The sequence below is a fragment of the Echiichthys vipera genome, assembly GCF_963691815.1.
Source record: "Echiichthys vipera genome assembly, chromosome: 2".
NCBI classification, from domain to species: Eukaryota; Metazoa; Chordata; class Actinopteri; order Perciformes; family Trachinidae; genus Echiichthys; species Echiichthys vipera.
In genome coordinates, this window is record NC_139827.1 from 24,178,935 (window position 1) to 24,196,263 (window position 17,329).

The 17,329-nt window shown below is 40.3% G+C and overlaps 1 protein-coding gene across 1 annotated transcript in view; it reads left to right on the forward strand.

The window, feature by feature from the left end:
* Window positions 1-2,198: 2,198 nt before the first annotated feature.
* The window catches only part of pkd1a (polycystic kidney disease 1a), a 72,457-nt gene continuing 57,326 nt past the window's right edge, over window positions 2,199-17,329 (forward strand). The window contains exon 1 of the mRNA XM_083930715.1: window positions 2,199-2,662. Within this exon, the coding sequence (XP_083786841.1) occupies window positions 2,388-2,662 (275 nt within the window). The 5' untranslated portion in view covers window positions 2,199-2,387. The remainder of the gene's footprint in view (window positions 2,663-17,329) is intronic.

Genomic DNA, 17,329 nt, shown 5'->3' on the forward strand with positions numbered 1-17,329 from the left:
TTCAGTGGGATAAAGAACTTCACATCTGTCAGTGAAGGAGCCCATATCAGCAGCTGTCATACCACGGACTCAAGACAAAGGAATGCCTGATCATAGTGATCGTCTCTTTCTTTTCACCTAAAAAAATCATGCTTTTTTGTACTTCGTTTTTTCTTTAATCTTTTGAATTATTATGTATTATTCATTCAAAGTGGAGGTTGTGGTTAGGGGGTAACACTTTATAGCTGTTCTTCTTCAGAGATAATGAAACACGCACACACATACACGTACTGATAGCTTGTGCTGCTTTCGCACAATTATGAATCGGTTGTTGTTCCACAAAAGCATCTATCTCCAACCTCATGCAGAGTTAACCCCTAAAGACTTTTGAAAAACATCAAGAGAGACCTGCCAGCTGGAAAACTTCCAGAAGCAAGCCTGAGGACAGCAAAGGAAGAAAGATAAAACTGAACATTGTCAAAATATATGACACAAAGTGCTATTGTTAACTGAATTGTGAATTGCCAGATATCTATCAGTATCTGGTTATTATGGAAAAGAGGAAAAATCACACATTGACATTGTACAGCCTCAGTTACTATTGGAAACAGGCCATGAATATAAAGAGCTGAAGCCCAGAATAGAGAAACGGTATTTGAGCTCATCCTGAATCCTAAATATGCTGGATTCAAAAGTTCAAAATGCGACTAAAATAATTGGAAATGAGTCACTCACAAATTAAACAACCATGTTCTCACCAAAGAAATGACTTTGTGGCGTTAGCTGGTGCTCATTGAGGTGTTCTGGTGTCCAGTGGCGGATTGAGGTTGTCATGTGCCCCTTGGCTACTGTTCGTTTGGGCCCCCCCACTACATTATTAATCATGCTTTATCAGGAAAAAAAACCTGCTACAACAGAAGAACAGTCCGCAGTCCGAAAAATCCTGTCAATTTAGGAATTTTCTTTAGTAGATGGTGTCACTGCAGCTTAATGTGTCCCATATCTATCCAATCAGCCACTTATTTTTTTAGAATGTTTCTAAGGGCCCCAATAAGAGGTGAGGTCTTTTTTCCCAGTGTAGTAAATTCATTTTTTTTTTTAAATAGTCCGGCCAATCCGGGGCCCCTGCACACCTGGGGCCCCTAGGCCTCAGCCTAGGCCAACCTTTGCATTAATCCGCCTCTGCTGGTGTCTGCTTTCTGTCTGATGTTACAACACATATACTTTAATTTATACCCTCAGTTACGATTGAGAAATATGAAATGGGCCTGCAAAAGATGTCTAGTTGCATTGCATTATATACACTGTTATATACACACTGTACTTGTTGCTGTTGCTTCTCTGAAGTGCTCTCATGTTAAGCTCTTCTTTCAATAATATGTAAATGTGGAAAAATGCTGTCAGCTACTGTAATTTGGTCCCATGATGCATTGTGATATACAGTTAAACTTCAAATTTGAGTCCAGAACATAATGTGCCTTTTTAATTTCATGTATTGTTTTTGTTTTGTTTTTAATTATTAGATAGCTGTTTATTTCCCACTCTCTTTTATCAGTGATTGATTAGGATGGGATATGATTTATGAATGAATAGACTGAACCTTGCATCTTGAGCGAAACTGGATTATTAACTTGGCAGAGCAGGCGAATTCACCAGACCCCAGGCCCCTGGGGCTCCTGAAGGCCCCATAGATTATATCCATATTCACTGGATGTCAGTGGGTTTTGCTAACTGAAGAACAATTATTTTTGGGGAACATGCAGCTACCACTACTGTGGAATGTCAGATGAAGTGTCAAAGAGCCTTTCTCTAATTACCTGTATCACCAGGCCTGTGTCAAATTTACATGTAACATATTCCTTAATAAATAGGTGATTAACCAGGGGCCCATAAGGACTAGTCTTTCCGTTTTTGCAGCTTACTCTAATAATGACCATGATCATATAAATAACACCACAAAAGTACTTGATTAAATCCTGAACACTAATTATATACTTATCTTTACTTGTTGTTACGTTGTGTTCAATTAGACTGAGAGGAAAATGGGGAAAGGAGCGAGGGGACATGAAGCAGCGCGCCTGCAGGTCTCAGCGGCGGCTGAGGGGACTGCATCAAGTGGAAAGAGGAGGAGAGAGGAAGTTCTCCAAAACTTTTTTTCCCCCTGAAAGGATTCTGGAGAAGCCCCGTTACATTCTCAGAAGAAGGGGATCCGACCAGAAGAATAGAAGAAACCGCAGGGGGAAATAACGGTGTCAAAAAGTCCATCCCTTCTTCTCTTTTTGTCTCCTCACATGAAAGCCTTGGGGGGAAAGGAAAAAGGACGCGTGTTTGGCTTTGTCCTGTGGAGTTAGTTCCTTCCCAGACTGAGAGGACTTACACCATCAGAGGCGATGAGATGTGAGTGAGCTATGCCTTGTGGAAATGGACAGACTTTATCCAAGCGAAAACATGGCGTCTGTGTCCCGAGGTTTAGCTTCTTTTCCAGTCTGCTTGTGGCGCTCTGCTGCCTGGAGGTATGGGGCTCCGGGCCGCAGGGGGACGGCGGCAGGAGTTGCAGCCCCTGTCCCGTTAACTGCAGCTGCGCGCTGGCGGGGCCCCAGCAGTCCTGCGTCGTCAACTGCTCCAACATCGGGCTGGAGAGGGCCCCAGCAGCGGCAGACATCCCGCTGGCCACCAACGTGCTGTGAGTAAAGTTCCCGGACAGGGATGTACAGTGGAGGGCTCATGAACTCAATCTAAAAGGGTTTAATGGTTTAATGGTTGGAATACTTTAAACCTATGAAAAAAGTCCTGGTTGCACATTCACACATGAGTTTCATAACATGGCGATATTTTTATTTTTGTATTTTTGAATAGCCTATATTGTTGTGATGGGGGGTTTGAATGTGTCGACCATTAATTTAGAGTCACCATATTTTTTATTGACACCACATCACTATTTTGAATCATCCACGATTAAGATGATGATAATTATCTGTGTATAAGTGTCAGGTTTTTGGGGCTTTTTGTTTTTGTTGTTGTCTTGCTAAAACAAATGGTCGATCAATCGATGATCTGGTCGATTGACAGAAAATACATCAGCATCTATTTTGATAATCATTTAAGTCACTAGGCAAAAACAAAACATGCTCATTCTAGTTTTATTTTTTCCATTTTGTGTAATTACTGATTTTCTGCATTTTGTATAATTGAAAATTGGCCTTCTTTCTGTTTTGTACTGCATTTTTCCCCCAATTGTCTGGCATAACACATAATCATTCATCGATTAACCCAGAAAATAATTGTCAGATTAGACGATAATGCAAAGAATAATTTGTTGCAGCCGGAGCCATGCACTCTGACAGATGTGGTGACTGAATTATATTGCCTTTAAAAAACGTGCACATAACCTGCACTGTGCACCAGTGTAGACAGAAAAATATATACACTGTATTTCAAGAAAAACAATCAACACTTTGATACACTGAATTTTATATATATATATTAATATTTATAATATATTAATAATATATTTATACTGTATATATTTTAAAAAGAGTGGGATATACTATCTTTAAAGGTCACCCTTTTTGTGTGGGGAAGGCTTCTATTAAAGGCCGGACTGCAAGTGACGCTGTGTGTGTTGATGTGTGTGTCTCTTATATTGGTAATTTAAATGCAGTTGGTCACCGGAGAAATGAATCTGGTGTGTGTGGTGCAGATCAGTCTTCAGCCTCTGGTGCTGCTGCAGCGAGAACATTCTGTTCTGCGCTGACGGAAGACATATGTTATCAATTATTTATTTCCCCTCACACTACCTTCTTTTATTTAAGTTAGAGATCTTTCCCCGGCGCTGAGGTCAATGCACATTATTTCGGAACTTCAAAAGACTTGCTTAAATAAACAAAATATGAATATTGTTTAAATTAGGTTTTGTGAGCAAGTAAGCCAAGAGATACTCTTCAAAACTAAAAGCAGTGTGCATATTTGCTATTATTTTTGAATGGATTTAATCCTCTTCCCTCATCTCAACGAGCTTCCCTAATAGCACTTGACATTTAGTAATAGTATTTGCATAAAAGAGGAAGAGTGCTCTATTAGGTGCCACCGTGTTAATTAGAGGCAGACCGTGCAGCAGGATCTGTCTGTAATCACGCCAGACTCTATTGGACCGCTAATTGCATCAGTCTAGATAAACCTCCTTGATCCTACTGTACCAGCAGAAGCCATATGTGGAGGTGACTCACTGTGAACATTACTGTCCTCACTAATTTGGCTTCTTGTCTGCTGCTCCCACCAGTTCGGCAGAAGCATGGAATTACAATCAGATATTTTAATTAGGTCTGACTTCAGTGCCGACCGTGACAGGAAGAGACATCGGGCCAAGATCCAGTGGAGAGCTTAACCAATAATTTAATTTATAACGCTGCAGGCAGTTGTGGGTCTGGATTATTATTTAAAGAATTAGAAAAATAAAAAGATAGGGACTTTGGGGTAATGGCCACAATGTTTAAGGCAGAGAGATGAGAATGCAGGACTCAAAATGTAATGATTTAGATAGTAAACCCTTCCTAAAGTCACCTTTCTCACTGTCTCTTGTTACAGTACAGTTTTTCTGCTCATCAAGGCTACCACAAATCTTTACAAGGCGCATTCACTGCATGCCTTCCAGTAAATAGTGTCAAACTGGTGTATGAGCTTTGAGAGTAGGTTTAGCAACATGGCCTGTAACTTGAAAAGAAAGGTCATTTGTTATTTATGGCCACAAATATGAATAGTGGATGACAGGTTAGACTGTTTTCTTTCCATGTGGTTTCAGTCCAGTTTGTTATTGGCACTTTTGTGTATGTGAATCTGAGACCTTGTGGGAGTAAACAAGCTGTGGGTCTGCATTTGGTTTGTCCTTTACACATCAACTAGATGTGAACTAGACCAGAGGGTTGCTGTAAATGAATAATAGGTTAACAGCAGTGTGTGTGTGTGTGTGTGTGTGTTTGTGTGTGTGTGTGTGTGTGTGTGTGTGTGTGTGTGTGTGTGTGTGTGTGTGTGTGTGTGTGTGTGTGTGTGTGTGTGTGTGTGTGTGTGTGTGTGTGTGTGTGTGTGTGTGTGTGTGTGTGTGTGTGTGAGTGAGTGAGTGAGTGAGTGAGTGAGTGAGTGAGTGAGTGAGTGTGTGTGTGTGTGTGTGAGTGAGTGAGTGAGTGAGTGAGTGAGTGAGTGAGTGAGTGAGTGAGTGAGTGAGTGAGTGAGTGAGTGAGTGAGTGAGTGAGTGAGTGAGTGAGTGAGTGAGTGAGTGAGTGAGTGAGTGAGTGAGTGAGTGAGTGAGTGAGTGAGTGAGTGAGTGTGTGTGTGTGTGTGTGTGTGTGTGTGTGTGTTATATTTTCACTGTAATTAAAGGGATAGTTTGGAGTTCTGAAGTGGGGTTGTACGAGGTACGTATCCACAAAATTCACACAATAACATGAACAAACTACCTGACAGAGACAGCAGTAGACCGGCAACTCCTGTGTTCTGCAGGATAAAAAGTTTTTTTTATCAAAGGAGTCTGGTAGCTTTGACAGAGCATAGATGGATAACAGCATCAGTTCGTTATCATAAAGGCTTATTTGACATCAAGGTAAGGTGGTGAATATAGTGTACACCTGTAATCCAAGCTATCCCTTTAATCTGTTGACTATTCACACGATTAGTCAAAAATGCTCATAAGTAGCGGAAATGCCCATCACAATTTTCTAAAGTGACATATTAAAAAAGTTTGTTTTGTCTTACCAACCATCCAAACCCAAAGATAAGCATTTTACTAAAAAAAAAAAAAAGAATCACACATTTGAGTTGCTGCTACAGCAATTGGTTTGGCATTTTTGCTTGGAAAAAGGACTTTAACGATACACTGATTATCAAAACAGTTGCTGATTCATTTCCGTTGATTGATTAATCGATTGAAACCAATTGTTCCGTCTCTTTTGCAGATGTTCAATTAAGCATAGGCATCAGATCCTGACACTTCTTTCTTACCTCACTATCAACATAGTTACTAGATGGCAGCTGCCTCATGCTCATTTTGCCTGAAGCTAAATAAAACACCATATCTACCATAAAACACTGCAGGAAACCCTATAACTGTTGTCAGTATCACAGGGATTTTGAATGCTTTTCTACACATTAGTTCAGCAACATGACAGGTTGATGTATTGTATGGAGGGAAGCCGCTTATTCCCAGTTGAAGGCAAGATAGTCGAAACATTTAGTGAATAAAGAACAGTGTGCTGGAGGAGGAGTTGTGCGATGTGTTTTATAATAAGGTGGACTTGCACTGAAGCTCACACTTGTATGCACCTCACTGTGTGTGCATTCGTGTGAGAAATGATAAAAACCTTTAGTTTAAGACGGAGTTCACAGTTTCAGCAGAGGCAGGCGCATGTTGAGTGCCTTTTTGTCACAGGGCATTTCAGAGGAATTGTCTGTGGTGAAATGATAAAGGCTGAACTCAAATCTTTTCCAACAAAATAATGATGCAATGTGACCTTCAAGTGCCTCAGCTGGTTGTCAATGTGTGTATGAGAGGTAGAGAGTGAGAGAGAAGATGAGGCATGATGGATTTATTGCTGAATTTCCTTTATTTTTCAGGCACGTGGATGAAGACATTTAGATTAGCACAGTGGTACTTTTCTCTCATTTTCTTGTTTTCACTGGAAATCCAATTGCATTTATTAGAGGTTAAATTCAACTCTAAATAATGTTTCCTATAATAAATATCTCCATTATTTCATCGAGGCTTTGAAACATTGAGATGTTACTACTCTTACTTATTTGGTCGTATGATGTCTGGTCTTAAATATGCCTAAATGCTGGATGGGATTCCAGGCTAGTTTACTTGTTACCAAATGATATGTTACACTGTTTGGCTTTCATTGAAAGTCAACAGATTCTCATCTGCTGAGCTGAAAGGTTAGACGGTAGCAATGCTGTTTCTTCTCATCTCCTCTCTGTGCCTACCTGGCCTCAAATCAAAATGTTTTAGACACAACTGGTAAAAAACGCAATTAAAAAAATCATCCAGTGCCAGACGTTTCATGCAACTCTTAAGTCACTTTTAGGAAACGTTTGTGGATTGCGCTCAGGTTTTTAAATTCTCTGATTGGCTTTGGCGTTATCTTTTTTTTTCATATCTTCCTGACATTCCCCAGGTATATTCAGTACATGATGGAATTTGTGTAAAAAACAAACAAAAAAACATAAAAGCTGTGCTGCTGGTGATAGAAGTCCCGATGTTGTTGCCTGCGAGTCTGCTTGTCAAGTCTTCAGCAGCTGGTTTTAGAACGCACGTCACCTGTTTCAACAGCCAATCAGTTTCTAGCAAAGGCCTTTGGTCAAGTCACTTACAAACTGTCAGTTGGTTGAAATGGCAGTTTTGGACGGAGGCTCAACCAGCATCCGCGTGAGAGAGAGAGAGAGAGAGAAAAAGAGAGAGACTTAGGGTCGAGGGAGCTATACACTTAAGAGCAAGAGGGAGCGCTGTAATCAAGATCGAAGCAGTGAATCAGGGAAATAAAACTTCTTCACTTTCATCATTAATAGCATATATTAAATATATTTACCCTATAATATCATCAAAACTTACTTCACTTTATGTAGACCACAGGCTCAAATGTGTGGCTTCAATAGTCAGGTTCTAGAAATCATCTGTACATGTGATTTTCTTTTTTCAATCTTTTTGAACAAGTTAAAAAAGATAATACAAACTAAATAAAGCCAGCAGTAAAAAAGGAAAGCAAAAAAAAGAAAAACAAGCAAATGGGATTTTCAGAATTCTAAGCAACACATACTCAAATAATATAGTTCATGTTCAAAAGGGCTAGGAAGAAGTCAAAAGCTTTTCTGATCCTACCCAATCTCATTTTTATAATTTAAAAACATTTAAAAATTCAATACAAATCAGTCGCTGTCTGATATTTGGCTGGTGGGTTGAAACAAATCAAAGCAAAACAATTACAAAGAGAACAACGAGATAGAGGAGAAAAACAAACAAAAAAAACAGAAATTCAGTGCTGCAGCTCATAAGAATTCAATGTTTTGTCTTTGAAGAGTTTTTTAGTTTTGATATATTTGCACATTCTTTCATCTCATCATCTCAGTTGCTCCACAGACCAACAGCCTTAGTCCTACACTGTAGGAGGAATAGTATAGATATTCTCAAGTGTACTTGCATGAAATATGGTTGTTTTAGTCAAGATTGTGCTAAAATATATTTCCCCCAACTATATTTAAAATCCCTGTCAAGAGTCAACCTTCAATTTTCTAAATTCCAGATTTATTCCCATAAATGGTCCCATAAAATGGAAAGTTTCCAAGTTTGAAATTTACCGGAATCTTGCAAACCTAGTGCCACAAATGTTTAGGGCTCTCAAAGTTAATCACTGACGTTTCCTGTACAGCATTTTAACATCTTAGCATTTTACAATGCTAATAGTGTTAGCACAGTTTGCTGTGCTATTTCTGCCAAATTACTATGTGGTTAATATTTAAACAGTACTCAGTTCAGAGTAATTGTCATTTCACCCATTGAAAGAAACTAAAAATACAGCTACAGTAAGATTAAATATTGCGTATTGGTAGTCAGGCACACAAATACTGTAAAACCTAAAACTATCAATATAAAAAAAACATCAAGTGCACAATATTAACATAAGTAATGTGGACAAGGGCAGTGACTATAAATCTTAAAGTTAAATCACTAATTGCTTATTCCATCGCCATCTTCAGTGATAACAGTTCATCCAGGCTTTTCTAAGTCAAAAACGTCTGACTATGTGCTGGTAAGTAGGCTAGGCTAGCTGATTGGATTAGGTAGATATCAGAGCCATGCTGCTTGTATGGCTATAGAGAAATCTCAATTTAACATATCCCAACTTTAAAAGTTTGTATCCTACCGTTGTGGCAGTATTTTCATGTGTACTGATATCCTATGCTGTTTATGAGCATTTTTTTTCTAATTGCAATAGATAATGTAAATGAAGAAGTATAAGAACTTATGCAAGAAACTGTATGTAGGAAAAGTAATAGTCATGTACCTATTTAGTTTCCAAACACTTTCCTTATGCTGTTGAAGACTGTTTTTGTCTGGGGAAGTGCAGCCTGTACCTGAGCTGTAAACACACTCATGGTCTCACACACGCTCATGGTCATATCTGCCCTGCTTAGGCGAGTTTTGTGTTGTTTCAATGACGGTGAGATGCATACAGACACACACACAGACACACACACTGCAGGTGTGGCGATGCACTTTTGAGACAAGTCTATTTACTGTACAGAGGGAAGTTTTGGATTTGCACTGGGCCCTGAGGCTTCACAGCTGTCACAGAGACAAGACTAAATCTCAGATTCTCCCAGTTTTCTGTGCGTTTTCTATCTCTGCTCCTCTCCTCCTGGTGGTTATCATCCATACAGCCACCTATACACACACTCAAACACTCACACCGGCTCTAATGAAGTGGGAAAGGAAAGCTTAAGGATCTACTGGCCATATGCGAGGGAGAATTTGTTGTGTTACCATGGCAATAGTAACCAATGACATCACTCTAAGAAGCACAGACATTCCAAAGGGAAGAAACAAGACGGAGAAGACGAGACAGCTCCAATGCTCTCTTCTTCGTGTGTGTGTGTGTGTGTGTGTGTGTGTGTGTGTGTGTGTGTGTGTGTGTGTGTGTGTGTGTGTGTGTGTGTGTGTGTGTGTGTGTGTGTGTGTGTGTGTGTGTGTGTGTGTGTGTGTGTGTGTGTGTGTGTGTGTGTGTGTGTGTGTGTGTGTGTGTGTGTGAGATAATCTTTAACTGGTAACAGAAAGGTCTTGGTTCATTATTAACTTGTTTAAGGGGTGGTGGTTACACATAAGACTGAAGAAAAAATAATTTTCACAAGAATGGCGCGCATGTGTGTGTGTGTTGGGCCTTTGCCTTTGTAAGTTTGTAGCACTGAAACTCTTCTCTTTTCTTCTTCGAACACTTACACAACTGCAGGCTGATGCAAAATCCACTGCTCTGTCATAGACACGTGGGCATTCCTCATAGTTGGCTGTGATTCTTCCTGCCGAAGCTTTGCCAGATGTGTTGTGTTCACAGGCAGAATAGCCAGAAAAAGATACACATATACAGACTGGTAACTAACAGAGTAACAGAGAATAAGAAAGAGTTATTTTGTGCAAGAAAAGTGCCTGAACTAGATGTTCCATCAAATTAATGTATTAAGTGTCTTGTCTTTATTTAGTTGACAGTAATTTAGTTTTCAGATCTGTCCTCCAATTAGGCTATACTACATGCCATCAGGTTTGACAGCGAAAAATGGATTATGTTAAATTGTTCGACAGCGATAACTGAGCTAAAAAAAAAATGATGCTGACGTTCTTTAAAGTGATGGTCTACTCAAAACTTAGATTTAGATTTGGTCATCGCGAGAACAGTAGCTGTAACTAGAAGATAGAATTTGTTTTGTTTCAGTGGATTCAAAAAGTGACAGTAAGAATATCCACAAAATCTTCTTCGATCACTTTTGTAGCATAACCCACAACTCCATCCTATTGCTCAGTATGTTGCAAACAGCCACACGGATATGGCTAAATACACAAGTATTAGCAGGTTCTCACTTGTATTTTGCGTTTTTACTTGAACATGTTGCATGCTTTAATGTTCAAAAAACACATTATTTTACTTGTCTGTCTGAATATACCTCTATCCACCCTCGGTCTGAAATGCTCTGTTTTAGCGCCTGTCTCTTTAAGACCCCTCCAGAAAAAGCCCAGTCTGCTCTGATTTATATATATATATATATATATATATATATATATATATATATATATATATATATATAACCACAGCCACTGTTTACAACATCCTCCAAAGGGTAGCTTTTTTTGAGTATCACTTCAAGAAAATACTGGCACTTATGAAGATAAATGGCCTACATGTAGAATGGACACTACATATCACTCATATAGTGTAATATGAAAGCCATCGAATCACTGAGTGCATTCGGGCATTTTTAAAGAAGTGGATTGCAGCTGGTGAGTCTTGCTGTGCAACAGAGAAACATACTTGGAGTAATAATAAATAGAGCAGAGAGACACAAGTTATGTTCAGAGGTATGTTGTTGAGAATTGGGGAAAGGGAAACTTACTCCATAAATTCTCTAAAATACCAGTAACACTCTGATCTCTTTATTAAAGCAAGGAAACTCTAAAAGAAGGAAAAGCCGTTACTCATTACGGACATTACACACTGGGGGCGTGACGAATAAATTGCTTGAAAATACAAAGGGCTTGCCTGTGAAAATTCATACAAGATCAATTGTCTTCAACAATTAAGCAGTTTAGGGTTTTTATTGTGAAATGTAGGAACAAAAGAATGGATCTGGTATGCACTGCCTTTGTCGAGGTTAAACGAAGTAAAGTTTTCAGTATTTATTCGGGATATAGAGCTTCTGTGATGTTTTATAATCCCCATGCATGTATTTCGCAGTGCCAAAGCAAGAGCCTAATTTTTCTGGGGAAAAAATGACGTCACTTTATCACCGTGTAATATTTGCGCTCTGTGTGAAAGTGTTCATGACAAAAACAATAGTTTGGTGTGTAAAGGCCTTGAAGAATGTTGCTTTGATGCCAGTTCTATGTAAATGGGGAGACCATGGCAAGCCTACTTTAACTCATCATATCTGTGCTTTTTCACCTTTGACTGCAAAATGCTTCCATAAATAAAATGAAACACATTACGTGGTTTTGACTAATGCTTTTTTTAAATCTAAATTTGTATCTATTTAGCCATGTAAGTGATATTGGTCTCCAAACAGAACCTGTCTCTAACCCAAGGTCCAAGACATCTGCTGCATCATGGCATATAACGTTCGCCATCCTGAGTATTATTTAAAATCGAAGATATTTATGGTTGGTCAGAATTTTACCGCTGGCCACCAATGACGTCATGGCCGCTTCTTCTTTTAGAGTTTCCTTTCATTAAAGGCATTTGTTATGGCAGCTTTAAGGAACGTATGTAGCTGTGCTCAGTACAAGTAATGCGTGTCTTCTCGGCTTTATGGTAATGAAGATTAATTTAGCATACTGCCAAGCAAGGCTGGTGATAGGATACTCCTGAGGAAAACACAAACAAGTATGCTTGCAGTTACAAAGGCTGTCTGTTTTTAAAGGAGCTTTTCTTAATGCCCCTGTGTGGCGTTTAATCTCTGCATTGCATTTTAATGTGAAGACAAAAGTAGAACAGAAATGAAAGATTAAGCAAAAGGGGATAAACCTCGAGAGATTCAATCTTGGTTATATAAACCCACACCATTTTTCACACGTTACTTCTCTTAATAATCAATTTCCTGCACGTCATTTTACTGTATGTTTTGCATGCAGCTAATTCAAATGGTACCCTTTACTCTGGGTTATGCTCGGCAGCGAGAGTGCAAAACACTAAAGCAAGTGTTCATCGCAGAGGAGACATTTGACTTTTGCTTCAGATCTATCTATCTATATAGATATATGTGTGTGTGTGTGTGTGTGTGTGTGTGTGTGTGTGTGTGTGTGTCTGTTCACACTGAGCGCAGAGATTCAAAGACATAACGGTATCTCAGAATAACACTGATTGAGCTAAATGCCAACAAGCTTCTTTGAGGCTGAAGTTGGAATCACAACCCTGCAAAAATTCTAATGAGATACTGCAAGTCAGCAGTGCGTTTTCATTTTCATACTTTCATTCAATGTCCTGACATAAATTAAAATTCAGCACAAAAAGCTTGTTTAGGAAACAGTAAGTAAGTAAGTAAAGGAAACATCTGCCATTATTAAATGCCCCATGGTGTCACAGTTAAAAAGAAAAATGCAACGGAAACATGATGTTCATGTGAATCAGGAAATAATGCAAATGCATCCTCCGATTTGTTAAGTACACAGAGGATCCATATCTGTGGATCTGTGTGGGCGGCACATCAGAAATCCTTGGCATTTGAGTCTCATTTATTTCATCCCAGTGAACCTGAAAGCCACACATGAAACTGATGCAGTGAAAAGAGCCAATATAGGGAGCAAAAGATGAAGTGGTGCAGACTGTCACCCAGCTCATGAAGTGGAGGACAGGGCTGAAGTCAGTTTCACCTGATCTTTCTTTGTGCCTGCAGCAGCCAACCTCTGAGCTGTTGGGTGCCTGACATACGTGATTATCGTGCACTCTCTGCTATTTCTGTTCCACTTGTTGCATCAGTTTATGTGGCGTGTCCTGCTTTTACAAATATGAAATAGCAGTGCTGCACACACAGACTGATTTCCTGGGGCCAAATGCATACAAAGCCCTGTGCAGATTCAAGACTTGAAAATATGCATGCACTCTTTATGTCAGTTTACACAGCAATGCTTACATGATTATGTTTTAGGAATATGAAACATTATTTAACCATGTCCATGTGCAGAAGCCTGATTTCCACCCACTGTGTACACAGGATGCAGATGTCCTTAATCCGTTGTTTGCATGTAACCACCCCTGCTCCCCCAGTCTTTTAGATCTTTCAATGAAAAGAACAGCAAAGAAAGAGTGACATCATCACCACGTCTGTGTGGCATTGGCAGGGTCATCCAAACATCAGTCATTCATACAAACATACTGAAAAGGCTTTTAGGGCTTGGTTTTAGATACATTTTCAATTGTTTGCATGCTACCGACATGGTTCTTTAAAATGGTAATAGGTGTGTTTCCACTTTGGTTGACTACCCGGAATGAGGTGGTTCTATCTTGCCAAAAACGGCCCTAATTTGCTTGTGAGTTGCTCAGGAGGCCGTTTGACCGGGTAGAAAATGGCCCTGTCGGAGAGCAGGGCCCTCTTTTGTCCTCTGAGATATACCCGATTGCTGATTGGATAACGCTAAGCGGGGTGTGGCGTGTGGTAGTACAGATGCCACAACAACACGGTGAAGTAGAGTAGACAGTTTTATCCAGTGGTGTAGAAGAACACAACATAGAAAAGGATATGTGCATGCACTGGCACGTCACTTTGCTGCGTGCTCCCTCTTCCTCTCTCTCTCCCATTTACACACAGACACATACACCGTAACGTTAGTACTGCAAGCGAGGTGAGGGCCTGTCTGTCAACACACACTTTCACAGCGCCTTGAATCTATAAGATGAAATGTTTGCTTTCAAGTCACTTGTACATAAGTTAACATTGTGAATCATACGGGCCACCTTAAATCTAACTATTCTGTATTTCTCACTTTGAGGAAGTGGGGCGCAGCGCTGTATCACTGATTGGCATCACCGGCGATCTAAACCCATTCAGAGTGATACGTCACCTCCAGAATCTCGTAAATCCCTGTCGGGCCTTTTTGTGTAATGGAAACACGGCGATCGAACGGCCATTTGAGATTGCGCGCCTTTAAACTTTCTGAGCGGCCACTCTATAGGGCTGGTGGAAACACGCCTAATGTTGGTCCGTCATTTTGGCTCACACTAAAATATTAAGACAATTATTGGAAAATCAGCGGTTCAAGCCCCACCTCCTCTGGTCCGCATGTCCTCGGGTTTGTGTGTCAAGTGTCCTTGGGCCAGACACCAAACCCCAAACTCCTCCTGAAGGCTGTAACATCAGTGTTTGAATGATTAGATTAGATCAGGGATAGACAACCCTGCTCCTGGAGAGTTGCTGCCCTGCATGTTTTAAGTTTCTCCATTCTCCAACACACCTGATTCTAATGATATGCTTGTTATCAATCAGCTGAGCGTGACGGAGGGTCAATGATCCTTAGAATCAGGTGTGTTATAGTAGGGAGGAAACATGCAGGGCAGCAGCTCTCAAGGATCCCTTGATTAGATGATGGGCAGGTAGCTTCTGCCCTCAGACTATTAATACCTGTGTGAATATGAGAATGTTGCTAAAAGGGTATAAAGCTCCTTGAGCGGTCGGACGACTAGAAAGGCGCTACAAGTTCATTTACCATTTTGAATTTCAGCTCGACTGATTAATGACAAAATACAGAAAGTAGAGCTGAGGCTGTACTTTTGTTAGTTGGTTAGTTGCTAGTAAGCAAAAGTAACACACTCAACTTAGATGGGTGTTGTCATACATTTACCCTCCACCATTTTATGTCCAAAGTGTCTGAACTCCTATAGTACATTTATGCATTATATACTGTAGTGTCTTCAAATATTCCACAATGGGAAAAAAAACCATTGTACTAACCTTTTACTAGTAGCCTAATCCCACAATGCAATGCTTGTTGTAAAACGTTATAGCTTCTTAGCATCAGAATGTTAGCATAGCGATAGTATAGTCATGAGCCTCACAGAGCTGCTAGTATGGCTGTAGACTCTAATGTACTCTTTTCTAAGGTCAGACATGGCATGTCTTATGACACGTACTGTACTATCTGTTCCTATTGAGTTTGAATGAGATTGCGCTGTAGGCCTCCACTAAACCAGAGAGCCCCTTGGCACCACATTTAATTAGCAGGTTTCTGTCGATAGTGTCACTCTGCCAAAGGTCAAATACAAATTGAAGCGCTCTAGATTTATTTGTTTAGATTTCAAAAGACCAGGGGGCCAAATTTATAAACCATGCAAACACACAAAATCGAAGCATATGCTATAACTGGAATATATAGAAACAGCATGCAGGGTGTGAATGAGTGCAGCTCATTGCACAACACACAGACCAGGTGTACACAGTAATATGACAAAAAGAGGCTTTTTATTTTAACGGTGTTAGCCAATTTCAGTGTAAACGTAACTTTAATTGATTACTTTTGTGTGCTCAATTTTACTATGCATTTTATTCGAGCCAGTGTTTGGTGTTTTGTATTTGATTTCTTTCTGTCCTCTCATTTGTTGTTTGCTTTGTTGTGACTTAATATTATGGTTGATTTTTCAACATTGATGATAGAGTAATCGGTGCTGATGACAGGTGCTTGCGTTTATTTGATAGACACTTTTGTTAGAAATAGAAGTAGAATTTCTAATTCTGCATTGCCATTAATTTTTTTGTGTGCAAATTCATAAAAAAACAATTAAAAAATTCAAACAGGATTTTTGTATTTGACTTTGAGCTATGGTATGAGTTTTTTTGTTTATAAAAAATAATCACCAATTTCCATTTTTATTGAAATTGTGCGTAATTAAAATTATAACTAGGTACCAGAAAAGGAGTGAGCAATGAGCGCAAGACAGTGTTACAGGGGTGTGTGTGTGTGTGTGTGTGTGTGTGTGTGTGTGTGTGTGTGTGTGCGCGCGCGTGCGTGTGTGTGTGTGTGTGTGTGTGTGTCAGACTTTGAGAGAGTGTATTAAACCGCTGCACACAGCTGCCCTTCACTTGCCAGCTGGACACCAGACGATCCAGGCAGAAGCAGCTGGAAAAATGGACAGAATGTTCTAGAGAGGAAAAGAGAGGAGATTGCTTGTGACCCAGCAAAACAGACCGTGAAGCAAAATGTGAGACTTTTTAGACCGAACCTCTTCAATCAACATCCCCGTCTCCCTGAACTCCTCTACCCGTTCCCCTAATTTCATGCTCCCTCTCTTCCTTCAGTGGGGAAAGTACCCAACAACCCCCAACCTATGGCCCAGGCATGAGGAGCCGGCTGTCGGCTCTCACATTAAGCAGTGTGACACATGCCCATGGGACCGGCAGCCCACAGTGGGGCGATTGTTCTCCACACCTGGCCTGTGATGCTCACTGCTTTCCCTTCCCACCTGCCTTCTCCTCCTCTAACTCCATCATCTTTAAACCTTCCTTTTTCCTTTAACCCTTACTTCGCCCTAGAAATTGGGAGAAGTGACGGGGGAGGAAGGGAGCAGCAGAGGGATCAGGCAGGGAGGCTGAGGGGGATAAAAGAGACCACAGAGCAATCTGTGTTTAGTGGGTTAGTGGAGCGCCGGCCTTAACTTACGGGGACTTGGAGCACTTCACCACCACAATGCAGCAGATACCAATCTGTACGATCAGACCTACATCACAGTTTTCATCACCAAACTCAAAACCTTTTTTTGTTCTGTTTTTTTGTGCAGAGTGGAGGCAAATTTAGTCAAACAGATATAAATCTACTTTAGCGGCTTTTTTGTCTCTTTCATTTCCTCCATCTCTCCGTCTCCTCAGATTTATTTTTTCCTCTCCGGGGCCCATACCCACTCCTCTGTCATTCCCTCAGCCCAAGCAGTGTGTGTGTGTGTGTGTGTGTGTGTGTGTGTGTGTGTGTGTGTGTGTGTGTGTGTTCATTCATTCTCCAGCCCAGAATAAGTGGCACCAGACAGGCCTTATAAGGAGTGGTTAGATCATTGGCCACACCGTTAGTAAAACAGAACCATATGTGTGTGTGTGTAAGTAAAACCATGTGTGTCCTAGGTAGCTG